At 42.4% G+C, this 27,233-nt stretch overlaps 1 protein-coding gene across 1 annotated transcript in view; it reads right to left on the reverse strand.

Annotated features, from left to right (window-relative positions):
- The window catches only part of LOC136864649 (ras-related protein Rab-37), a 329,300-nt gene that overhangs the window by 185,171 nt on the left and 116,896 nt on the right, over nt 1-27,233 (reverse strand). The window contains exon 3 of the mRNA XM_068226376.1: nt 15,595-15,705. Coding sequence (XP_068082477.1) covers nt 15,595-15,705 — 111 coding nt within the window. The remainder of the gene's footprint in view (nt 1-15,594; nt 15,706-27,233) is intronic.

Genomic DNA, 27,233 nt, shown 5'->3' on the forward strand with positions numbered 1-27,233 from the left:
ATTGCGGGTAAGAAAATTAATTTTATTAGAAAGATAGTTTAGAGCTTGCTTAGGTTGATGAAAAGTCACTTCACTGGACAGTTCACGATGATATATGTTTGGAGTGGTGACATTGCAGGTCATTTGGAGCCTCACACTCGAGTTATGTCGTGAATATCGTGATGGTAGTGATTACTGTTGTCAGTGATATTACGTAATATCAAACGAGAGTTGAGTTTATTTTTATTTAGCGAACTTCACTGCGTGTGTTGAGATTCTATTGAGGAATATATTAAATTATTCGGACATGTTTAATTTCGATTTCACGCTTTATTGTAGGAAATAGACACAGTAATATTTCCAAGTTCGAGTTCATTTTTGTAACGATTTTCACTTCAACGAGGATCAGATTTTAATATCCGGACATTGTGTTAAAGTTTAGATTTCGCCTGGCCGTATGAATGATGTGTAGATACCATAACGTTGGCTCAACGATAGATTTAGGATGCCGCGTGTGTTATATAACTTAAGGATGAGAAGACACTGTAACGTTGGCTCAACGACAGGATTAGGGTGTCGTCTGCACATAATCAAGTCATAAGTTAGACATTTTTGCGAATCGACATTAATGTTTTTGTGGATACGAGTGTGAAAGATATTAGCAGGTGATATTTAAGCGATTTTTCGGCATAATTCTTACTAGCCTTAAGTTGCTCCCATAAAAGCGTTGCATCAGTAGCGGCATGAACGTAAGGGTTGTCCCACGTGGAAACCTAGCTAATGGAGACTGATCATTACTACTTAGCCGCGCGTGTTGAAGTTCGATGAACTTTCGTTTCTATTTTCTCTTCTTTACTTTAAGATTTATTGTCCGGGGGTCTGGTATATTATGATAATGCCGTGTGTTGACGCTTAGTTGATTTATGCAGGATTTACACTACGAATGCGATTTCGATTCGTCAGTTGATTAATATATTTTATTTTCATTTTCGACTGCCGCCTCTGTGGTGTAGTGGTTAGCGTGATTAGCTGCCACCCCCGGAAGTCCGAGTTCGATTCCCGGCTCTGCCACGAAATTTGAAAAGTGGTACGAGGGCTGGAACGGGGTCCACTCAGCTTCGGGAGGTCAACTGAGTAGAGGTGGGTTCGATTCCCACCTCAGCCATCCTCAAAGTGGTTTTCCGTGGTTTCCCGCTTCACCTCCAGGCGAATGCCGGGATGGTCCCTAACTTAAGGCCACGGCCGCTTCCTTCCCTCATCCTTGCCTATCCCTTCCAATCTTCCCATCCCCCTACAAGGCCCCCGTTCACCATAGCAGGTGAGGCCGCCTGGGCGAGGTACTGGTCATACTCCCCAGTTGTATCCCACGACCAAGAGTCTGAAGCTCCAGGACACTGCCCTTGAGGCGGTAGAGGTGGGATCCTTCGCTGAGTCCGAGGGAAAAACCGAACCTGGAGGGTAAACAGATGATGATGATGATGATGATTTTCATTTTCGTTATTCACATTATTTATGTGAGACGTTGATCTACCGATCACTTGTAGTTTGGTTTAATGGGACAATTGTAGGTAGACGGATTTGTAATTGTAGTCGTAGTTACAGAAAACCGGAAAGATTTCCTGTTGTTTGTTTTATATCGTGGACTTGTATTTCAACCCATTTTAACGACGTAACGGTTTCATAACCTGAAAGTTTGTTTAGTAAAAACATTTTCAAGTGATTTATCATTTTTATTTAACTTCAGTGTTTGGCATTTCTTCTAAATGCATAATGAATAAACGTTTTCCTGCATTTCGCAGTTTTGTCCTTTCAGAACGATGTAACGTAAGATCCCATCGGAACAAATCTTTTTGGTTTCTTCTGAACATCTGTTTGCGGTGATGCATGTTTCAGCATCGGGACTCCTCTGTAACTTGTTCTAAGGGTGTCACGAGATGACAATACATGGTGGAATTTTACTTTTGCTGTTAACTTGTAATGAACAACATGTTTTCAAGTAATATTTCGCAACCTACCCAAAGCAACAGATAGTCGACTTGGTTCGATTAAGGATCTATTCGGGGGATGTTCCAATATCCGATAGGATAGTCGACTGATGGATAACGTTAATTAAATGTAAATCTGGAATTCTGCTTGTTGAAAGTCAGATTTTCCACGGATCGTGTGGGTTAACCCTCAGTTATCTTTTGGATCAATGGTGCTCGATTTTCAGGTTTTATTCTCGTTTACTGGTTTTTCCTGTCCACAAATTTTACATTGCGTTTTCATTCTTTGCAAGATAATCATGAACAATTTCAATAAAACTTTACCACTTACATTATGCATTGTGACTGCGTTGAAACAGACGGAAAATTTTCATTGAATTTTCCTGCTTATTTAATAAGTAAATTATCGTGATTTATATTGAATAAATATTTTAGTAAGCAAATTTTTGCTCCTCATTTGAAGTAGTTATGCTCTCCTCTGAACCATATCGTTTGGTCGATGAAGTGACAGAAAACAACTCGTAACGACCCCAAGATCTATGAGTACGATATTGCTCTACCGCAGCAGCCGAGGCAGACGACAAACGATGGAACGGTAAGTCAAAGGGTTCACTACACTATAACAATCCCATTTGATCTATCACTTAAAAATAAAGAACAGAAAGTCCATTCAGCTTCTCCTGTGTCCTATATTACTGTACAATTGCATCGTTAAATTAAATGAATAAATGAAGAAAAAATAGGTCCACAAACAAAAATAAAATAATATGCATGCGTGTTCTTTCATCACAAGTTAAGAACAAAAAGGTTCACTGAGTTTCACCTGCACTCCAGAACGACTATATAATGCCAGTTTTTGCCTTGACGTCTTTAGAAACTGCCTAACGCATTGTAGAAGGTAACTATCTTCGGTCTGCGCATAGTGAAGAAACTCCATTGTTAGCCATACAAGGGCCATAATTACATTTTCCGTGAGGTGAAAACAGTGTCAGTAAACTTTTGACGGTAAATGCGGATGGCATAGTAGTGGGAGAAAATTGTATAAAAGCACGCCGGGCCATTTGCAATTCCCGCATTGTGTTCGGTGAATTTGGGGTGACTGCACGTCATTCATACTAACATTATAGACTTGTTGGGGAGACTAAGTCCCGAGAAGTGAAGGTAGTTTTGGCCAAAGGTGGCAATATAACATCATCTCTAAGTGGGGATAGATTAGCAGTCAAATTAACGGTATTCCGAAATGTGGACCCGTTATGTAAACTTTTGTCCAGGCAACAGACGGTCATAATTCCGAAATCTTGTAGTTGCATTAGAAAATATCATTGTTTTACTTTATTGTGTGTGCGGATCGGTGATTTGACGAACGTGATCGGTTCGCGAGGAAGAGAACGTGTGAAGGACATTTATTTTTATATCATTATTATCAGGTGAATGATATCAAAAAATGAAAGGAATATTATGTTTTATAAAGCCACTATCTGTCGAGATGACTAGATAAGGATTGAGAGATGCTGATGGGCCTCTTATGATGTAAGGCCACGTACGAGTGTAAAAAATACTTTTATAATGTGCACTTGTTTATTTCATTATGGCACCAGTAGAGGAGCAAAGACAGTTCACACACAATTTTTATCTACGCCACTGCCACCTCTGGTAGTGTAGCAATGCCGGTTCTGACCCTAGGTCATTGACCCCTAGTATAGTAGTCGTAAATTGTCGATTTTGCGTATTTGCATAAGAGAGCAAGCCTAACCTCACAGACACGATCTTGGAGGGCCCTAACCTCAGTTTTACGACGGGATGCCCTTCTCGACGTGGACAGTCACTATCTTGGAGGGGCCTAACCTCAGTTTTACAGCTAGTTGCCCTTCCTGACGTGGACAGTCACTATCTTGGATGGGCGTAACCTTAGTTTTACAGGAAGATGCCCTTCCCGACGCGGACAGTCGCCATCCTGGAGGGACCGAACATAACTTTAACGGCTTGATGCTCTTCCCGACGCCATCTTCAGTGGTAGACGAATGGGAATTCTCGCGACGCCATCTTAAGTAGTAGGGCAATGGGGATTCGCATAAGAGAGCACATGGAGGAACCCAACTACACAGGGCCCTATATTTAAGGCGAGATGCCCTTCTCGACGTGAACAGCTCATGATGGCGGCTATACAAAGACGGCCTAGGGACGAGTGCGCAAGATGGCGGCTTTATATAGGCTCTTATGAGGCCGCCTAGAGGCGCTTGCGCAAGATGACAGATGCTCTTATCAGACGGCCCAGAGGCGCTTGCGTAAGATGGCGGCTATTCATACGCTCTCTTGAGGTTCCCTAGGGGCGCTTGCGCAAGATAGTGGCTATACATAGTTTCTTATGAGACGGCGCAGGTTCGCTTGCGCAATATGGCGTCTATACGTAGACTCTTATGAGACAGCCCAGGGGCGCTTGCTCAAGATGGCGGCTATACACAGACTCTTATTAGACGGCCCAGGGGCGCTTGCGTAAGATGGTGGGCTATACATGCGCTCTTATGAGATGACCCAGGGGCCTACTGTGCAAGATGGCGGCTATACACAGGCTCTTATGAGATGGCCTAAGGGCGCTTGAGCAAGATGGCGGCTATACACAGGCTCTTATTGCGAAAGCTGGCCCAGGGTCCTACTGCGCAAGATGGCGGCCGTACATAGGCTCTTATGAGACGGCCTGAGGGCGCATGCGCAAGATGGCAGCTATACACAGGCTCTTATGGAGAAAGCTAGCCCAGGGGCATACTGCGCAAAATGGCGGCTATACACAGGCTCTTATGAGACGGCCTAAGGGCCCTTGCGCAAGATGGCGGCTATACACAAGCTCTTATGGCGAAAGCTAGCCCAGGGGCTACTGCGCAAGATGGCGGGTATACATAAGCTCTTATGGCCTCCTCCTCCTCCCACGGGGCACAGCCGCGTTCCTCCTCCTCCTCCAACGGGGCATAAGGTGTCAGCTCATGGTTTCATGTCTCTATCCGACAAGTATAAACATGTATAACTATGACAAGGCGATCTTATGCTTAAGGCTTTTCGCGTTACGGGAGTGAGCATGTACTATTCTGTATTTAACCTGCAGCGATGACGTCATCATGGTTATGCATGTTTAGACTTGATCGTATAGTATTCTGATCTCTAGAGAGCAGCCTCAGGGGTTTACAACTTGTAACTTACGACCCATTAGTTTTACCAGCCTAACGTTTGGAAACTGAAGCGTGGGCTACTATGCATGATGGCTGCTACACTGTATTCTCATTGACTGAACACTAGAGAGCTACCTCAAGTGTTTACAACATGTAACTTATAGCCCATTAGTTTTATCGCCTAACTTTTGTGGACTGAGGCAGGGGCTTCTAGCTAAGATACCTGCTGTACATTGGTTATATTAGACTAACTTTAAAGAGCTGGGCTATCGCTCATCCTTCTAACCAGCTACCCTTCATAACTTTAGTATAGCATAAGAGCTAGTAGTGATACATGAGCTTTTTGGCGCTAACTTGGGGAGAGTTGTGCTAGGGCTTTTTACTTATTAGGCTAATGCGGGGGTTTCATCCCCCTAACCGATTGCCCTTCCTGACATCAGTCTAGCTCAGGGGCCCTTGCGTATACATCGACTCTTATGGGACTTACAATGCGGGGAGACCTGCACTAGGGCTTTCGAAGAAGGATAGTCGCTCAAAGCTAAAAGCATAATCAGAATAATAAGATGTAGATAAACATAGAATGTTGCTATAACCTAACTTTGCTATCCTGTTAGAATTGATAAAGTTCATTGAGTGTAGGATTGCAAAGTGCTGAACCGAAAAAGATATCGTGCTACACATAATAATAGGGAAAGGAACCCAGGGGTCACGTCTTATCAGAAGGGCAAAAGGGAAAAAGGACTCTACCTCCTCCTCCTCCTCCTCCTCCTCCTCCTCCTCCTCCTCCTCCTTACAGCGTTCTCCTCCTCACCACGCTCTCCTCCTCCTAGGATTAAAAGGCTAATATGCTAAAGGGTTAATGGGCTAAAGAGCTAATGGAAAAAGGGCCAATGTGCTAATGGCCTAAAGGGCTAATAGACAAAAGAGCTAAAGGGCTAAAGGACAAAAGAACAAAAGGGCAAAGAGGCTTACAAATTCGTAGTATTTAGAGTGCCTCTCCTCTCTTTATTGGGCTTCAGAACGGCTCTACATCTAGAGGAAAGGAGAATGTTGCAAAAGAGTCTTGTATCAATATAGCTACTCGATCCACTATATGCTCTTAGCAGCTGCAAACGTTTTAGGAGTAGATTAGGGTCCTTACAATATCTTACGTCTACATGGGGAAACAAAGGCTAGTTGTGAACTTTGAGTCTGAATGCAGACAGTTGATGTGTAAGGACTTGTTTTGATGTAATACGTACTTCTGCAGTAGCTTTTTCAGGTACAAAATTAACGTGTTTTGATAGCAAAGAAGCGTTGAAATCATCTTCTACTTCATCTCGTATCTCTTCTAGAGGTGTTTGCACAGTGACAGAACGTGTAGTAGGCTTAGAAAATGAAGTAAAATTATAAAGCTCTTAACGGCAAAGAAATATTGAGATTTCCTTTCTCTTCTTCTTTTCCTTTTTCTTTATTAACACTATTATCATCAGCATCCTGATCATCATCGTCATCATCTTCATCTTGCTTCTCATTTTTTCGAAATGTGCTTAGTAACAGAACTTGTAGCAGGTCTAGACAACAAGGGAAAATTAAAAATCTCTCGCGGAGGTGTACTTTTTAAAATAAATCAGTATTTGCTTGAATACGGTTGAACTCTTTATATTTTCTTCTCGAGGAAGCTACATTGCACGCGGCTTCGTGACGTTGAGCGTTTGATGCGTTCTTTAACTCTCTTTTACAATGTTTGCACAGAAAATTTTTTCTACAAGATATCTCATGACGCCTTTTGTGATAGCCTCGGGTAAATATTTTTTCACACTCTTTGCAAATGTAGCTAGAATTGGGTTGATCCATGACGGGCTTTATCTTCTGCTAACAGAATCTTCTTTAAAAGAAACAAGTTAAATCTGCTAGACACTTGCTACTCTCTACTTCCACGATGTGAACAGCTTAAGGATTAACAGTAAACTAACACAAAAGCGTAAAACCTATCTTATACACCTTGTACAGGGTAGGTGTGGAGATTAGAAGGGATGGTCAAGGAAGAGGAAAGCAGTGAGGTTGGACTCTGTCAAAATGACAGCAGTGAGGTTAGCAACGTTCTGTTGTTTAAAATTCCGCGCCTACTTGGTTAAAGGTGGCAGCTGTCATAAAAGCATGTGGATTTTAAATTGCCCGTCAGCAAGTGCATAAGGTGGCAACAGTGCGGTTTAACTCCGTCAAGATGGCAGCAGTGAGGTTAGCGACGTTAACCTGTCCAGAAAAGTGGTGTTAGGGTCCGAGAAGTTAACCGCTTCCAACTTAACAGCTGTTCAAATTCCGCGCCCACGTAGTTATGATGGTAGCATTGAGGTTGGGGAGGGAAGGTCATCTGTCCACAAAACTGGGCCAGATGAGGAGAAGGGTATCTGACTGTAAAACTAGGCCAGACAAGGAGGAGGAGATGGGATGGGCATCTATCCGAAAAACTGCGCCAGATGATGAGGAGGAGGAGAGAAGGCATCTATCCGTAAAACTGGGACAGACGATGATGATGTTGATGATGTGAGGGAAGGGCATCTATCCGTAAAACTGGGTCAGACGATGAGGGGGAAGGGAAGGCATATATCCGTAAAGTGGGAGAGAAGATGAGGAGGGGGAGGGAAGGGCATCTATCCGTAAAACTGAGGCCTGTGCTTTGTGCAGACCTCACGATGACACAGGTGGACAACTAAGTAAATGTGCGTTTTAGGAGAATGAAGAGGAGGAGTGATCATAGTTATTTGTCCGTCGGATGGAGACGTAAAGCCTTCCCCCTCCAAAATGGTGACGGGAAGGGCATCTGACCATAAAAGTAGGTCAAGATGGCGACGGTGTAGTTAGGCCCATCCGAGACGGCGTCGGGACAAGATGGTGTCCGGAAGGGCAGTAAGGTTACGCCCCAAGAAGATGGCGTTGGGAAGGGCATCTGGCAAGATGGCGTTCCATGGTTTCCCATTTACACACCGGGCAAATAAGATGGCGACGGGAAGGGCATCTGGTCGTTAAACTAGGCTCCATGAGTTGAGACCCTCCAATATGGCGTCGGGAAGGGAATCTAGCCGGAAATCTAGACCCAGTGAGGTTAGGCACGTCGAAGATGGCGTCGCGAAAGGCATGCGTGGTGAAGGACATCTTGAAAGATGGCGTCGGAAAGGGCATCTGCCTGTAAAACTAGGCCCTGTAAGGTTAGGCCCCTCCAAGATGGTGTCGGGAAGGGCATCTGGCTGTAAAACTAAGCCCTGTAAGGTTCGCCCCCTCCAAGATAGCGTCGGGAAGGGGATCTGGCAAGATGGCGTCGGGAAAGGCATTTGGAAGTAAAACTACGTCCTTGGAGTCGGGAAGGGCATCTGGCCATAAAAGTGAAGTTAGGACCCTACAAGATGGTGACTGCTGCATCGGGAAGGGCATCTGGCCGTAAAGGTGAGGTTGGACACCTCCAAAATGCCGACTGTAAGGTTAGGCTTGCTCTCCTGTGCTAAATATGACGTCAGAAAGGGCATCTCAGTATACAAGTGAGGTTAGACCCCTCCATGATGGCAACTGTGAGGTTCGGCTTGCTCTCTTACGCAATATCCACGTCGGGAAGGGAATCTGGCCGTAAAAGTGAGGTTAGGCCCCTCCAACATGGCATATGTGAGGTTAGGCTTGCTCTCTTTTGCAAAATCCGGCGAGGACAGTATGTATTTATGCTAGGGGTCAATGACCTTGCCAGGGTCAATGACCACGGGTGCTGACTCAGCACAAAAATGCTGACCCTGTGTTTTAGAATCCCCCTCGCCCTACTACTAAGGCAAGTCCGGTTTAGGAAAGGTTATTCACTCACTCTCAGTTTGTAGGATTCCATCAAGATATAGCAGAAATCTTGGATTCAGGAGGTCAAATTCACTGTATCGCGATTGACCTGTCTAAAGCAATTGATAGGGTGGATCATGGGAGACTACTGGCGAAGATGAGTGCAATTGGACTACACATAAGGGTGACTGAATGGGTTGCTGTATTTCTAGAAAATAGATCTCAGAGAATTAGAGTAAGCAAAGCTTTATCTGACCCTGTAATAATGAAGAAGGGAATTTCTCAAGGCAGTATTATTGGACCTGTATATTTTCTTGTATGTATGTTTAGTCCTCAGCCCGAAGGCTGGTTGGATTCTCAACAGCTCCGCCATCAGCTGTCATAAATGGCCTAGGCATCACTGAAGAGGTGTACTAGGGAAATGAGGAGTGAGGTAGTTTCCCGTTGCTTTCCTCACCGAGCCAGAAGTTGCTATTACATATCAGTCTGCCAAGCCCACTGAAATGCATGCACCAACTGACCCTATGAGCAACATTTTCACACCGTTCATAGCAGGGACTGGCTGCATAAGGAATAGAATTACTAGCATCACTCATACCTCAGTCACTTTCATCTTGTCAAAGCCAAGGATAAAGTTGAGACAGATCAATGAAAGTAACAATATTGCTCTAGCCCATACCAGAAGACATAGTGCACTGTAAACACTACGTCCTGTCAGCAAAGTCATTATATTTTCTTATATATATATATAAATGATATGAGTAAAGAAGTGGAATCAGAGATAAGGCTGTTTGCGAATGATGTTATTCCGTATGGAGTAATAAATAAGTTACAAGATTGTGAGCAAATGCAAAATGACCTCGATAATGTTGAGGGATGGACAGCAGGCAATTGTATAGTGATAAATGGGGTTAAAAGTCAGGTTGTGAGTTTCACAAATAGGAACAGTCCTCTCATTTTTAATTACTGCTATGATGGGGTGAAAGTTCCTTATGGTGATCACTATAAGTACCTAGGTGTTAATATAAGGAAAGATATGCATTGGGGTAATCACACAAATTGGATTGTAAATAAAGTGTTCAGACTTCTGCACTTGGTTATGAGGGCATTTAGGGGTTGTAGTAAAGATGTAAAGGAGAGGGTATACAAGTCTCTGGTATGACCCAAATAGAGTATGGTTCCAGTGTATGGGACCTTCACAGGGATTACTTGATTGAAGAACTGAAAAATCCAAAGAAAAGCAGCTCGATTTGTTCTGGATGATTTCCGACATAAGAGTAGCATTACAAATATGTTGCAAAGTTTGGGCTGGGAAGACTTGAGAGAAAGAAGACGAGCTGCTCGACTAAGTGGTATGTTCCGAACTGTCAGTGGAGAAATGGCGTGGTAGACCTTAGTAGACGAATAAGTTTGATTGTTGTCTTTAAAAAGTAGGAACGATCACAATATGAAGATATAGTTGGAATTCAGGAGGACACATTCGTTTATAGCATATGGAGTTAGGGATGTTCAATAATTTCCAGTGTCTTTGAAATCATTCAAGAATGGGCTAAGAAAACGACAGATAGGGAATCTGCCACTTGGGCGACTGCCATAAATGCAGATCAGGATGGATGGATGGATGGATGGATGGATGGATGGATGGATGGATGGATGGATGGATGGATGGATGCAGGAAATATTAGGTTAGGAAATAAAGTCTTCAAAGAAGTAGATGAATAGTGTTACTTGGGTAGTAAAATAACTAACGATGGCAGAAGTAAGGAAGACATAAAGTGCAGACTAGCACAAGCAAAGAAGGTCTGTCGTAATAAAACAAATTTGCTCACTTCGAACATTGATATACGAATTAGAAATATATTTTTGAAGACTTTCGTCCGGAGCGTGGCATGGTATGGAAGTGAAACAACATGGACGATAACTAGCTCAGAAAGAAGGACGATCGAAGCGTTTGAAATGTGGTGTTACAGATGAAGGATCAAGGTGAGGTGGACAGAACGAGTCACAAATGAAGAGATATTGAATCGAATCGGGGGGAGGAGATCAATTAGATTGAGTTTGACCAGAAGAAGAAATAGAATTATAGGACACATCCTAAGACTCCCAGGACTTGTGCAGTTGGTTTTTGAGGGAAGTGTTGTTGATAAGAACGGTCGGGGTAAACCAAGGTATGAATCTGACAAGTAGATTAGAGCATATGTAGGCTGCAGCAGTTATGTAGAAATGAAAAGTTTAGCACAGGGTAGGTTGGCGTGGAGACCTACATCAAATCAGTCAGTGGGCTGTTGACTCGAACAGCAACAACATATCCCCAACGAAATACTCCTGAGGAATGAGATCAGGTGATCGTGGTGGTCATTGCCAGGGTCCACCACAACCTATCCACCTTTCAGGATACTGTGCATCAAGATAACGGCTCGAAAGTAGTGAGGTGGTGCACCATCATGCTTGAGCCAATGTTGCAGTACCAGCTGCAAGTGTAATATCTTCTAAAATATTTTCCAGAGACTCCTTGGTCTCTAAAAACTCCAGATAATGCCTACTGGCGGGCCTAGGGGCTATAAAACAGACTCAATGATGAAGTCTCCCGGAATACCGCACCACACATTAACTCCCACTGGAGTTGCATTTGGCATACTGGAACCCATTGGGAGTTTGCTGGAGCTCAATAATGGAGATTGTGAGTGTTGACGATGGAATCATTCGAAAAGTAACATTCATCGCTCCACAGGATATTCCAGATCAAATGTGGATCTGGCTGTAATGCCGCGCCCAGTCTTCGGCAATATATTACCCTGCGATCAAAATCGTCTCCATAGAGTTGGTGATGTAGGTGCATCTTATGTCGGTACAATTTTCTCTCCTACAGGATCCTTTGCATTGACGTTCGGGATTTAATCCCGGCGTATAGCCTCCGGAGAAACCTGGTGCAAGTCTTTCGAGTTGACGCCGTATGGGCGACCTGTGCGTCTATGAGGGTGGGGCCCTGCCTAGGATGACTTCTAATGTTTAAAACAACACACATTGCCCCCGAGCCATCGGAATTAACCAATTACAGTTAAAATCCCCGAACCTACCGAGAATCAAACCCGGGACCATCAGAACCAAAGGCCAGCATACTAACCATTTAACCATGGAGCCGAACACGTTCGGGATACTCCTAGTTCATCCCTAGTTCGTCTTTGCCCTAAGTAACATTGAACATATGTACGTTGTAACAATGATGGTTTGTATATTATTATTATTATTATTATTATTATTATTATTATTATTATTATTATTATTATTATTATTATTATTATTATTTCATCACCACAGTTAGGTGAAGTTCAATTTACCGTGTGAAAGATTGCGTTGAAAGTATTGCAGTTAATTCTACACAACGTCAGCATTGTTACAGACGGTATATGCCTTGAACGATCCATTAGCTCCTAACTGCAAGTCTCTTTGGCAAAATACGTGTATATAACGCAGATGTCTGTTTGGAAACTTCGTATGCTTACCGTCTGCGAATTTTGGCTGCATTCCGACCAGATTCTCCATAGATTAAAATTATTTTTTTAATGGCGTCTGGCCTCCAAAGAGGCCGAGTGCAAGTCTTTCGAATTGATGCCCTATAGGTGACCTGCGCGTCTATGAGTATAGGGTCCTACCTTTGATGAATTGTAATGATGATGACGGCACACACACCCAACCTCCGAGCCATCGGAATTAACCAATGGAAGTTAAGATCCCCGACCCGGGCGGGAATTGATCCCAGGACACTCTGGACCAAAGGCCAGCACGCCAAACATCTAGCCATGGAGCTGGACTTTGATTAAAATGATGTCTATGTATTCGTCGTTGCTGAACACACTAGGCATTGCCTATATGTAGACAGCAAGTGCAGTGCTGCTGTACCACACACAAGCCTAGTACTACGCGAGCTAAAACGAAGCTTATTAATCCAAGGGCTTGCATTAGACGGGTAGCGCTGAGGAACTTGCTGCGAGCGACCGCCCGGTTATTATCTGTTCATATTCTGATGTAACCTGCTTGCTGGCAGTAGTGCCCCTTTGAAGATCAGTTATAACTTTTATAAGTAGAATGTACGGCGCTCGCGAGCCGCCTGGTATATTATTTACAGTATGTATATTACAAATAGCGTCCAACAGTAGGGCAGATATTTTAAGTAGATTACAGTTGTCACTCAACGGTGGACCAATAGTTAGAGGTCTATTACACTGTTGGGACATTTCTCTTTGTGTATTTTCTTATGTGCTCTTAGTATTTGGAAATGACCGGGCGAGTTGGCCGTGCGGTTAGGGGCGCGCGGCTGTGAGCTTGCTTCCGGGAGATAGTGGGTTCGTAACCCACTATCGGCAGCCCTGAAGATGGTTTTCCTGTGGTTTCCCATTTTCACACCAGGCAAATGGTGGGGCTGTACCTTAATTAAGGCCACGGCCGCTTCCTTCCAACTCCTAGGCATTTCCTATCCCATCGTCAACATAAGATCTGTCTGTGTCGGTGCGACGTAAAGCCACTAGCAAAAAGAAAGTATTTGGAAATGGAGTTTGTGATGATAAGTTTCCTATTTCTTCTTTAGTGGGGATTAAACATCTTGTCTTGATTGCTTGCTTTATGTCGCTTTTTAATGTATTCGTTGGGTAGTGTTTGATTTCTGTATTCCGTTGTTGCTAATTAATTCGTTAGTTCTTTTACGTATTCGGTTTTTCATTATGACCATTGCGTTCTCTTTATCCGCTTTTGTGACTGTTAAATTATCGCCTTTTATTTTGCTTTTAATTTATTTTTGGAACTAGCTTTGAGTGTTAACATTTGGTCGGTTTGTTGAATTTTCTAGTTTGGTTATATAATTAGTGCTTCGGTAGTTGCTACGATTTTCATCATGCTTTTATGTTGTGTGGTTATGTTGTCATATGCAGTTTCAAATTGAGTAATTATTTTATTTATATTGCTATCCGTGCAACGTTCTCTGTTTCTTTACTTGAACAAATTGTATTGGACCTGTTAACAAATCTTGGGTAGAACTCAATTTCTTTGCCGCGGTTTTTGCTGTTGTTATTGTATGTCTTAGTTTGTTTTCTGAATAGATTACTGATTTTGTTATCAATTACTGCTTGTTTTCTTGACTGCTTAATATGTTTACATAGTTATGCGAGTGATCAGTGTATGAGGTACATTGCGAAGAGTGCCAAAAAAATTACTTAGGTTTAAGTGAAGACGTAACTCTTCTTTACTAATTTCATGTTTTCTTATAAACGCGAATCTTCTTTCGTTTTGTATCCACAAATTTTGTGAGTGAGATGTTGAGATTTTACCTGATAATGTGGTCGATTTTTATTTTATGGGTACGTATTTGGGAATGATATTTAACTTTAAATTACGGTCAATTCTACCATTAATTCTTACTGCAACCTGATTATCAACATATATAGGCTACCATTTTATGTGCTGGTTATTACAGGCACGATTCCATAATTATTTCTCAATACGACCAACATCTTTCCCCTTGGCACTCTTTCATGCACCTTCTCTAGATCTAAGAAACATAAGCATAACCGTCTATTATTTTAAACTTCAGGATCTTAGACCTTTGATAAACCATATGCACATTAATTTCGGTGGACTGAACATTTGGTCAAACCGAGACAACACAGGATGACACCATCTCCCACGCAATCCATTGCACTATTTTCATGCTTTCTAATTATTATAAAGCTCGGCTGATCCTTTTGAAGAATGTTTTCAGTTGCGAATAGACATTCATTTAACGCATAATTTATGAAAACCCGATGCGTTATCGCACTCAGATGTAAATTTCAGTTGCCCGTAAGGACCCCGGGATCCCCTGGTTCGATTCCCATCAAGATCAGGGATTTTAGCTGGATCTGAGGCCTGGTCCGAGGTCCACTCAGCCTACTTATTACAATTGAGGAGCTACTGACGGTGATATAGTGGCCCCGGTCTACAAAGTCAGGAATAAGGGCCGAGAGTAATCGTCGTGTTGACCACACGACGCCTCGTAATCTGCCCGCCTTCGGGCTGAGCAGCGGTCGCTTCATAGGCCATGGCCTTTCATTCGCATACAGTAAAGTCGGTCTCGAAACACAGATGATGGTTATGCCGTGTGGCCTCCGGAGAGGTCTGGTGCATGTCATTATACTGTAGTTGACGCTTTATAGGCGCGTCTGTGTGGATGAGGCCCTAACTAAGATGAATTCTAATACTTGAGACGGCACAAACACTCAGCCCCTCGAACCATAGGAATAACTGATGAAAGTTAAAATCCCCGACCCCGCCGGTAATTGAACCCGGAACACCTTCGACCAAAGGTCAGTATGCTAACCACTTAGCCACAGAGCCGGACTACAGTAGCGTTAACAGACCAGTACTGGTAATAGCTAAATACTTACTGCCTTAAAAATACCACATATAAGCATAGGTATGAGCTACTACTGTTAACTGTATCAACGTGCATGCAGGTTGTCCAGTTGAATCTACTGAAGCAGAAGCTTCTGAACACTGAACATGCTCAGCAGTCGTAATAAGTTTATAAGATTTGGGATGGTGTACAGCCGATCGCCATTCACATAGTACCTAATTATGATCATAAATTCATGTATACTTAATAAAAGAATCCCAAAACGGAAATTGATATGCAGAACACTTACCGTAAAACCGATGCCAACTGTTGCAGAGAAGTTTCCACTTTGAAATCTCCCAGTATCGAACTGCACGAGTAAAGAAGTCTTGCCAACTCCACTGTCACCGAGAAGAATAGTCTGAAAATATGTGTACAGTTCAGTAGAATGTGACAGCAGCAACTTGTTTGCATAATGTAATAAAATATAGAGACAATATTATAAGTAAACTGGCACATTTTTATGGAGAATTATTGTGTCACTCTGATTTGCGTCCAGCGTTCACTCTTACTGTAACAAAGAAGAGATATACAGTATTACATACTGTGGGTGCCGTATATACAGAGTGTTCGGAAACGGCCATACAAGACGACCAGATCGAGCAAGTCGGCCGTGCGGTTAGGGTCACTCATCCGTGACCTATGGGATTGTATTTGGGAGATGGTAGGTTTGAACTCTACTGAAGAAGGGTTTCCGTCGTTCCCCAGTTTCACAACAGGAAAATGCTGGGGGCAGTAGTACAGTCACTTCCTTACGGCTCCTAGCACTTTCCGATTCCATCGTCACCATAGGACTTCTGTTTATGTGTGTCGGTGCGACATAAAGCATATTGTAAAAAGAAAGAACATGAATTTATTGAATACATTAGTTGAAAATATGTCAAGTGTTTCAATGCACCAGAATTGGCTGTTAAATTTGTATATCTGGCAACATCGCATCGGAAGCATGCCACTCTTGCTATGGTAGGAGGACAACAACTATGTTAGCTCAGCAATAAATAAGGCGCTGTTACTTTTCATTTGTCTCATGAGCATGTGGTCTACAGATCAAATCCTCTAAATGTGTACTTCCTTTTACTAGTTCGCAATCGTTCACTTACTCCTTATTTGTTGCTGATTTTCGCCGACTTCGTGCCAGGCCTCACCGACCGACATCGCTACCTCTCCTCAGTGCAGCACTCCATGAAGAACGGGCTGCCATTCCCAAAGCAACTTTCCAGCACCTGATTGAATGTATGCCTGCGAGAGTGGAAGCTGTCATCAAGGCTAAGGGTGGGCCAACACCATATTGAATTCCAGCATTACTGGTGGAGGGGGCCACGAACTTGTACGTCATGTTCAGCCAGGTGTCCGGATACTGTGCATCCAATACTTCAGGAGGAAAATCTACTCCCTTTCTGTTTCACAGGGGTGCTATAATTAGGGCCTGAGGATCGTCAGCTGAAGGTATAGTTCTGTGCGTGGGTTTTACAACACCGTCCACAGGACTCAAACGTTATTATATCCGTATCTGGAGTGGCCAGGCCATATTACGAATGAAGGAGTACTAAATAACCGCAATGTCCATTACTGCTCTCATGCCAACCCTCACATCAAACGTAAAAGGGCTTTCCAGCAGTGCCGTTCGGTAAGAGTGTAGGCTGGAATTTTAGAAAGTCGCGTCATAGAACCGAATTTAATTCCGGACAAGGTAAATGAACGCACTTACTATACTTTCTTGCGGAACTTTATTTCGGGACTAATAGAATGCATGCCACTTTAACCATGTCAAAGCATATGATTTCATCAAGATGGAGCAAAAAGTAATGTAGGAAGGTGTTTAGGTTTCTGTACTGTGAAGCAGTGGCAGCGCGTGACTCATCACTGGGGATTCAAAAGAAGAAAAAATTGCCCCCCCCCCCCCACCACAATCTCTCTTCTCCCCGTAACCTCCTAAAATAAGATGACAGAAGTTTTAGAAATGTGATCAAATACGAGAGAAGCAGACAATACGGTAGGCCTACATACCGAAATTTACCACATACAAAATAAGAAATGGTTCATAGTCAGCTTACCCTATGCAGACAGCTTATACGAAAAATCCATCCTGCGCTCCTCGAAGGACGCTAATTTATCTATAACTGCTTCATTGAATTCCTTTTCAATTGACAACATAGCGAGAGCATTAAGTCTATCCTCGGTCATTGTGCTGCGCTAGAAAGTCTTTATTCTCTTCAGGGGAGAGAAGCACCTTTCTGCTTCTGATGTCGCCATGGGAATAGTAATAACTATATTTAAAAGTCTTCATTGGTATTACCTTGCCGCTATTCTTTGCCTCAATGATTTTTAAGTTAAGTTTCTCTCCAAAATGTAATTATTCCATAGAAGGCAAATGAATAGATGTTTAGTAAGTATTGATATATTTGGGACAAGATATCAATTGGAATTTGGCAGTTTAATGTGACTTTTGGTAGTAATGATGCTTTTCAACACTAGCGCTAGTTACGTGCACTATTCTCTGTTGCCTAATTAAATTCTAGTAAGGGCAACAAATGGCAGGCTTACACCCCAACAACACGACTTGCGAGACACTTGAGAGAGTGGCATATTGCGCATGCGTAAAGTACAGATATCCCTTTCTGCGATATCCTGGTCTTGCCTTAGTGCTGGCCGATGTCCCCCCGCACCTCGCCACTCCCTTCGCCTAAGTACGGACGGAGAAATCACCTTTCAAGGGGGTTCATTCCAGACGAGTATCCAGCCATGGACCTTGCGCAGCTCACATGACTTAAAAGCCAGTACGAGTATATTACGGATAGAGAGGCTTAGCAAGAGCTTCGAGATTGACAAGGGAGTTATGAAAATTACGTAGTTAAGTACAATTTGATATAAACTGGAGGTTCATTGCTCCATTGCTCTATACCAGAAACCGCCACTGCTGTGAAGAAAGATACAGTAGCTCACAGCAGCGATGCTGTTCAAGCCTTTAGATAATACGTTAAAACTTATCAGCTCTGAAAAGAAAAGTCTTCTATTCATTCTTATTTTCACATCCGACGAGTGCTGCAGTTGTCTTCGTATTTGCTTTCCAGCTACACGTCTCAAGAATATCGCGAGCATATCACGTAAGTATAACATTCTGCTCTTTAAGCATACCATATCATTAGTAAAGTTTTAAACAATTGTTTTCACCACTCTCATCCCCTCTCATCCCCTCATCCGAAAGAGCTCTTCGAGACTTAATTTTAGGTAAAAGAATCAAGTCCGTACGTTAAACGATTTAAAAACTATACATAATTTTGTGTTAAGGGTGGAAGATTGTAAATATCTCGGAAACAGTGCGTCCTAGTGCCTCTCTATACGGAATGATTTCTTCCTGAACACAAACAGAGACTGGAAAACAACCGTCAAGTTAATCAGTACCCATGAACCCAAACAGGAAAGGGCATCCAACCGTAAAAATAAGCAGCATATATGATCGAAATAGGAAAGGGCAGCCGACCACATAGCTAGGCTTGGTACATAAACTCAAGCAGGGAAGGACGGACCACTATAAAACTTTCCAACATCCATGAACCCAAACAGGGAGGGGCATCCCACTGTACAACTCGGAGCCGTTATTGTACCCAAAACGGGGAACGGCAATCAGCCGTAATAAATTCCACGAACTCAAACAGTTCTCAGAAAAGGGCAGCTCACCATAAACCTGCGCTTCATTCACATTAGTCATAGCACGTATACCAGGAGGAGAAGGTAGAGGGGACAGGGGCCCAGGGGGTATAGGGTGTGACTGCCGCCTTCTTGTGCATTAGAACCCACAGTGCATTAGTCCCCGACGTGCCTTTAAGCACCAGCACCGTCTCCATCTTGGCAGGGAAATTTTATTCTCTTGCGAGGGAATTTTCGTTCCGTCTGGTTGGCATCGAGATAATTTTTTGCCGTCCGGTTGGTAGTGCTGCGCCTCCATCTTGGGGACTAGAACCGGTCTAGTACGACTACTCGTGATAAATGGAATATTCCACGAATTCACGCACAGGTATTCTTATACGTCAGTTCCAAACACTGTATATGGCCTTCTCGAGTAGCACTGCTAGTCAAACTATCAAGGATCTAACGATTGTAATCTAGATGAATTTTCTTTACTGTACATTCCATCTAACGAAACTATCGACCAAGAGTTTTTGAGGATGTCGGAGATTTGGCGGGATGTGTCTTCCAAAACACCACAAGTTTTCGGATCGTGCCAGTCATGGGGATTTATGTGGCCCCAGAGAATGTCGTAAGTTGTCTTTTAGAGTGATTTTGACGTCATCCTGTTGGAAGATTCCTTCACAATATAGTCTCAAAACCGGCAGAACGTGGACTCTTCGATGCTTTGGTGGCACTTTTAGATTATTAGAATATCTTAACTATAGAAATCTAATGACGCCTCTCAGTATGTCAGAATACATGCTGGAGTATTCTGTTCTACATGTCTACTTTGGACATGAAAACGTCCATTACTCTGGTAACTCCACGGCAGTCTATTTTCGTCTCTGAACACAATGGAACATTAGTCATTCCTCCAATTGATCTTTGGTATTTTTGGGAGTATGCCATTCGTCACTGTGTCACGCAACAAAAATACCTTTTAATCAACTATGCTCAGAACAACTCATGACATTAACACATTGAGAAAAACAAAATATAACATAACCGCACCAGCTATTGCTAACCTACAAGGTAATAAACGAACGAAAGGATAGGGTATTGACTACTGAGTTTACATTATCTATACCAAATTTAAGAACTATATTTCCTGGCAACTAGTTCCCCTATAGTCACACATTACTTTATACTTCTAAGCATACCATCCTCCCATCTGTCAAACTACTGATGGCCCAATTTGTCCCACTGTAAAGTGATAAATCTGCGTGGATCTTACAGTTTTTGTGCGGGGAGGGGCATGCAAATATATATGCTATTTTAAACAGTTCCAGGTGTGCTTAGTAGGGTACACGCCCGCGTAGGAGGAGAATACCTCTAGTCGGGTGATATCATCGTAGAGAATGATTTTCACTATGCCTGAACGATATACGCATTAATAATCATTCTTATCCGAAATATCGACAATGCGATTTAACAATGGATGGTCTCCTGTTATTGAGGATCCTTGATGTTGCCCTTAATTACAAGAAGAGATCTACGGTGACCCCATGTAATGACACTTCTAAACATCATTGAGCTTCCCCTCCGTATTGCATTCAAAGCACGCTGTATTTGAGATAATGGAACATTTCTGGATTCTCTAGAAAAATGTTGCCGACTATTGTCCGGATCAAGACATTCATTGGTAAACAAACCCTTGCCTTACATAGGTCTGTGTTGTGCAGAATTCCTGGTGTCCTGTATGAACTTCCTTTCGAGTACTTAATGATGTATAATGAAATTCTGAAGTACGTGCAACGCTTGTAATTTATCAATAGATCTAGGAAGTTAGTTCCATAACGTTCCCTTTGTGTTGTGTACAGTCAAGTAGCAAGGATTTTCGGTTCACGTCTGAGCACCATTCAAGGTAAAGGATACTCACTTGATATAACGAACTCGCATTGCCCATTAGGGAATGGATGGCATTAGCCACTAAACACTCGTATTAGCTGTTTGAAATATCAGAACAAGCGAGTGATTCTGCATCTGAGAACGTATTTGTAAATGACGTAGTACATATTAGTCAATGTACATGTCTTGTGTTATTTGCATATCCATAGAGATACAGGTCTCTATCGTCAAATGCTCGCCATTGGAATAAGTAGGGACTGGCCTTATTAGACAGTTACCTATATGCGAACATTTTATAATGATGGGAGACTTCAATACAAATCTTCTTGACTCAGAATCTTCCGAAACCACTCATCTATTGAGTACGTTCCAGGCATGCAGTAGGACGATCTTCCACTCAGCACACTAAAATTTCACGCACACTACTGGACCTAATAGTGACGAACAACCCTGACAGAGTACTACATCTGCTCTCAGACTGTCAGCCCATGACATCATCTTCATGACTTACGCACTACAATGCGCCAAACATAAACTTAAGTGCGTGACTTATAGAGACTATAGCCGTATTGCCAACGAAAAATTATTGTAGGACACCTTTTCGATGCCGTGGCATGAGTTAACTAAACCGTCGAAATGGTCACCACATTCAGTAACATGGTACTACATATTTTTGACAAACACGCCCCTCTACGAATAGAACGTGTCTGTAAAAGACTCTCTCCGTGGTTAAATGATGATATTAGAACAATGATGGCTAAGCGGGACGCACCTCATAGGAAATATGAACATTACCCGACAGAGGAAAACTTTATCTAATATAAACGACTACGTAATAAAACGACTCAGACAGTAAGAATAACTCAATTACACTATGCCCATGAATTTATAAAACCTAATGTAAGACCCACTACATTGTGATTGTCAATCTAACAATTTGGACTAAATAAATCGGACAAAGTAGACGGTTTGCAGATTTCTCTTGATGAACTGAATGATCACTTCGTATCCTCCCATGTACAATTAAACGAAGAAGCACAAGGAAATCTTTCAGTGCAAATTGCAACACACCGCTCGTAGGTAGAGACAAATGTTATTTTAGTTACATCTCACCTCTGCAAGTGAAAGCGGCTATCTTGCGAATTAAAACTAAATTCACAGGGGTGGACAATATAGATATAATAATGCTAAAGAAAACTACGGACGCAGATATTCCAGAATAAACATTCATATAAAACTTCTCCCTACAAAACAGTGTATTTCCATCTGTCCGGAAAAAGACCCTGGTACATCCTTTACCGAAGATAAAATCTTCCAGACATTATAATGTCAATAGTAGCCAAGGGATTCGAACATATTGTACATAATCAAATCATAAACTATCTCAAAGAACACAACATACTAAACTCAAGTTTCCGACGTAATCACAGTACATGTACTGCCTTACTAAACGTGATAGAGGATATAAGACAGTCCATTGATAAACGAAAAGTGACATTTCTAGTATTGTTGGACTTTAGTAGGATAAAATAGTAGGCCTACTAATAATAATCTGTCTACGCATTTAGCTTCGTTGGTAATCATTGAGTAGTTCTTGCAAAATCCAAACTTGCTATTTTCATTTTTGTTTGTGCTTAGTAGTAACACACTGTAATTAGGATACGTCTGAACGCAGTTTAAAATGATTGTAGTGTATTGTAGCACCTTATGAGAAATTAGCATGCTCATTCTATTATCGTAAAATATTCGTGTAGTATAGTAGAGGTACCTGTAGAAACCCTCTTAATAGAATTCTGTTATTGTAATTAGGACAGGCTTAAGTGCAGTTTAGAATTATGTAATTCATGTGTATTTCTTTCGGTATTCAGTATTTAAGGGCAGCTTTTATCCTGTTAGTAGTAGTAGCAGTATTGTAGTGTCTTGCGTATATTAATTCTCATTGTCGTGTACTATCCTACACAGTATTTCTTTCCTTTCATTCTTTTGCACATAATAAGTTATTTTCCTTTTATTTTCATTTTTCCGTAAGGAATGCCTAAGAAGTGCAGAAGTGCAAGTGTAGGAACTGTGGGTGTGGCCAGGTATTAAGGTGTATGAGGGAGGAGTTGGAGAGTTTGAGGGAGATAATTAGGATTCTCTCAAAAGACAAGAAGGAATGTAGGCCTCCCCCAAACAATTTTACAGGATACAGTAGGTGTAGAAGAGAGATGGGAAGGAAAGGGGGGGAATTGTAGAAGACAGGTGGTCTAATGCTGTAAGGGGAAGGGGATTGAAGGCTAAGGGCTCTATTCAGGATCAGAATTCAGGACAGGTGTCTGCGAGAAATTGGTACGAGTCACTGCAGGTAGAACAACAGAGGGAAGAAGAGGAACAGGGAACTGTTGCTGAGAAGTGCGGAAGTAGGAAGAAGAGAAAAGGTAGGAACGAGAAATGTAGAGTACAGGATAGGAAAAGACATGTAAAACAGGGTCATGGGAGGGAGAAAAGGGAGGAGGAAGTACCTTCTGCAGCTGTCAGGAAAGATAGGGCTGACCAGGAATGGGGGGGGGGTGATCAAATGGGGTAGGTAGAGTTGAAGCTGTGGTCATGGGGGATTCTATGATTAGAAATGGTGGGAAAATTTGTGGAGGAATAGGAACCAGGGTAGAGTGATATCCAGGAATTAGGTTGAGGCAGATATTGAGGAAAGTAGAAGAGAAGGAGGAGGGAAAGGAGAAAGTGGTAGTGTTTCACGTTCGTACCAACAACGTAATGCAAGCAGGTATAGGCAGTACGTTCGCAACCTTGGTGGAGTGCAGTCGCTTTCGTGCTCGCTACGTGTGACTCATCCATAGCCTGGTATTTCCGTCGTACAGCTTTCAGTGTTCGTGTAGGATATTTATCGTTCTTGAACTGCAGCTAACATTATCAACTGGACTATGAATGATCCGCCAGATACGGGGCAGATCATTAATTCTGCCCTACGGACTTGTTATGCAGATCCAGCTACAACACCTTTACGATTAAATCCTCTTGATTTTCAATCAAGTCTTCAAGATCAACAGCAACCAGCCCTCCCAGTGGAGCAACATCACACTTTACGTACTCGACATCATGAAGAGAGCAACGTCAGCATCGGCAACTTATCAACAGAACGAGTATCAAGTACAGGTACACATAGTCATAATAGTTCTAATATGAAGTACAATTTAGACCCTAAAACTAAGCGTTTTCGTGCCGATCCCAACTTACATACGGAACAGTTAATAGACATGGATACTGAGAATGAAAATGACTCTTCCGACACAACTAATGACACAAATGCATCAAACCAACTTTCTGTTAATACCCCATTAGTTGCCCCATCATCTGCTACTGGGGGTACACCGTCGTCATCCCGTCTCAGTCAAAATAATAGGTACAATAATACTGATAACGGACCGTTCCTTGTTGTTGTTGAAGGGACTACGGATAATATAGGGAACTTACATCCGATGCCAATAGGACGATTGATCTTTAGTGAAAATATAATTCCCCGTCAACAAGTTCTGGACATTAAACCTTCCGGTAAGAATAGACTTCGTATCGAGACCTTATCCGGAATAGCAGCAAACAAGCTAGTTGAATCAAACTTTTTGAAGGAAAAACACCTTGATGTCTATATTCCCAACAGTGTTGTGCACAGGCTCGGGATTATCAGAAATGTAGACACGACATTTAGTGAAGATGAAATTCTAAAGGAAATTCAGAGTGCTATTCCCATTTCCCAAGTGAAACGATTTACAAAGAAGCTTCCCAATGGAGACACGCGACCAATTCCAGTCTGCCTCATAACATTTCGTGCCCAACACCTACCTCAACATATTTATATCCTAGGAACACGGTGCGAAGTTCAACCTTACATCTTTCCAGTGATGCAATGTCACCGATGTTTAAGATATAACCATTCATTATCTCAATGCAGAGGACAGCAACGCTGCAGTAGGTGTGCGGGACCCCATGACGTAAGAACTTGTACTGACACTGCACCACCAACATGCATGTATTGCCACGGTCCACACTTAGCCACGGATAGGGAGTGTCCCGAGTACAAGAAATGGTCCGAAATCAAATACCTTATGGCTCAGAATAATGTATCTCAAGAAGTAGCAATCAAAATGTACCATAACAGAAATTATTCTACTGCTGTACTGACCCCGTCTTTCAATTGGCAAAGCAGGGAAGAATTCCTCCTCTCTCACAATCAGCGGTCCCGTCTCCAGCGGACTTTCAGCCACATCTACCACGCACGGATATCCCGCCGGCTAACATGCAGCCTTGGTATCCAGAACAGGTTTCTCAGCAAGTAAACAACTTGACCAACACGTCGTTAACCTCACAGCACCATCAACAACAAATAATGCCTCCTCAAAGACTACAAACGCCGATTAGAGTGCATCCTCGCATATCACAGCAATTGCAACGGCCCCGGAGATTTCCTCCCCCATCTACACCGCAACCAAATTATCCATCGATTCAACAACGTCAGTATATTCCCCCACATTTGCCTGTAACACCAATTTCCCACAACCCCTATCCCCCTCAACCACATAACATCATGACAACCGCCTCCCAAAAGTATGAGCATTTGATCGGAAAGATATTTAACCTTATCATGCTCCTCCTTACTCAAGCTCAATCTACAACGCCCGAGGCCTTTAACCCGGCTATAATACATAACATGATCGCAAGTATATTTACTTCAGGTAATGAATAAAATACTTCAATGGAACGCACGTTCCGTACTTGCGAATAAAGAGACCTTACGAAGAGTTTTATACACTGAAGGTATTGATTTCGCCACCTTGAGTGAAACCTGGCTTAAGAACGATTCTAATCTAACCATTCCTGGCTATCATGTCATCCGACAGGACCGAGAAGACGGATATGGAGGGGTAGCAATATTAATAAAGAATACAATTCCATACCTAGAAGCAGTTATTGATCACTCGCAGATTGCAAGTTTTCAGGCCGTTGCCGCAAGAGTTCGCATTAACAACCAAGATATTACATTGGTCTCATTATATAGCCCACCACGAACAAAAATTCAACTTCAAGAATGGTATCGGCTTACGCAACAGATAGAGCCACCTTTTCTCTTTTGTGGTGATTATAACGCACATAGCACAACATGGGGTTGCGAGATAAATGATACATATGGTGATGCTGTCTTACAAATAGTAGATGAGTTCAATTTATTTGTGTTAAACGATGGATCGGCTACCCTGTTACCAGTACCGGGACAACGTCTCTCCGCTGTCGACCTAACCATTTGTTCTTCTAATATCTCATCTGATTTTCATTGGAAAATCTTGCCGTATCCAATGGGTTCTAATCATTATGCTATCATCATTTCGCCTGTTTTACCATTTCGTCCTTCACCGGTCAAACCCACTATTAAATGGAACGTTCAAAACGCTGACTGGGTCAAATACAGAAGGGTGATAGAAGCAAATATACTCTCTGTGTTACATCAAAAAACCACGCTTGATAAATACAACGCCTTCGTACATACCATTAATTTAGCTGCCGCCATATCCATTCCTGAACGAAAACAAACCAACATCTCAAAAAGATTCCCTGCTCCATGGTGGAATTCCGAATGCAGTCGACAGATAGCTAAGAGAAATCAGGCCCTCAGCAAGTTAAAGCGAGCAACTACAATGGAAAATTTCCTCAATTACAAGAATATAGATGCAGCAGTCAAACGCTTTCTGAAAATGGTAAAGAAGAATAGCTGGCGATCTTATTGTGAAAAGCTGACCAAGGATGCACCCCTATCGCAAATATGGTCGATGGTTAACAAAATGAAGAAAAAAACGCCAACCCCTAAGGCACTTAAATGTTGGGCAGAAGAGTTTTCAGATCTTATTGCTCCACCTACGACCTCACTTCCTCCAAAACAACGTCCACCGTTCGAACTTTCCCGTCCTACGCAAGATATCCTCACATCACCTTTCACGCTACATGAATTAGAACAAGTTTTAAAAACTACTGCCATCTCTGCGCCTGGATATGACCATATACATTACTGCATGCTTTCTAACTTATCTCGCAATGCCAAGGAAATATTGCTCTTATTTTTCACATATATTTGGAATGAAACCAATTTTCCCGACGACTGGACGACGCAGATTATTGTCCCAATTTTAAAACAAGGTAAAGATCCTAACGAAGCTTCTTCTTACAGACCCATCGCTCTATCTTCATGCATAGCTAAAACTTTTGAACGGCTGTTGAAACTAAGATTGGAGTGGTGGTTAGAGTTTCACAATTTATTGCCTCAATCTCAATATGGGTTCCGGAAAAGTCGTTTTACTTACGACCATCTTACCATTCTGACTACGGACATTG

The sequence above is a fragment of the Anabrus simplex genome, chromosome 2 (assembly GCF_040414725.1).
Source record: "Anabrus simplex isolate iqAnaSimp1 chromosome 2, ASM4041472v1, whole genome shotgun sequence".
In the NCBI taxonomy this organism is placed as follows: domain Eukaryota; kingdom Metazoa; phylum Arthropoda; class Insecta; order Orthoptera; family Tettigoniidae; genus Anabrus; species Anabrus simplex.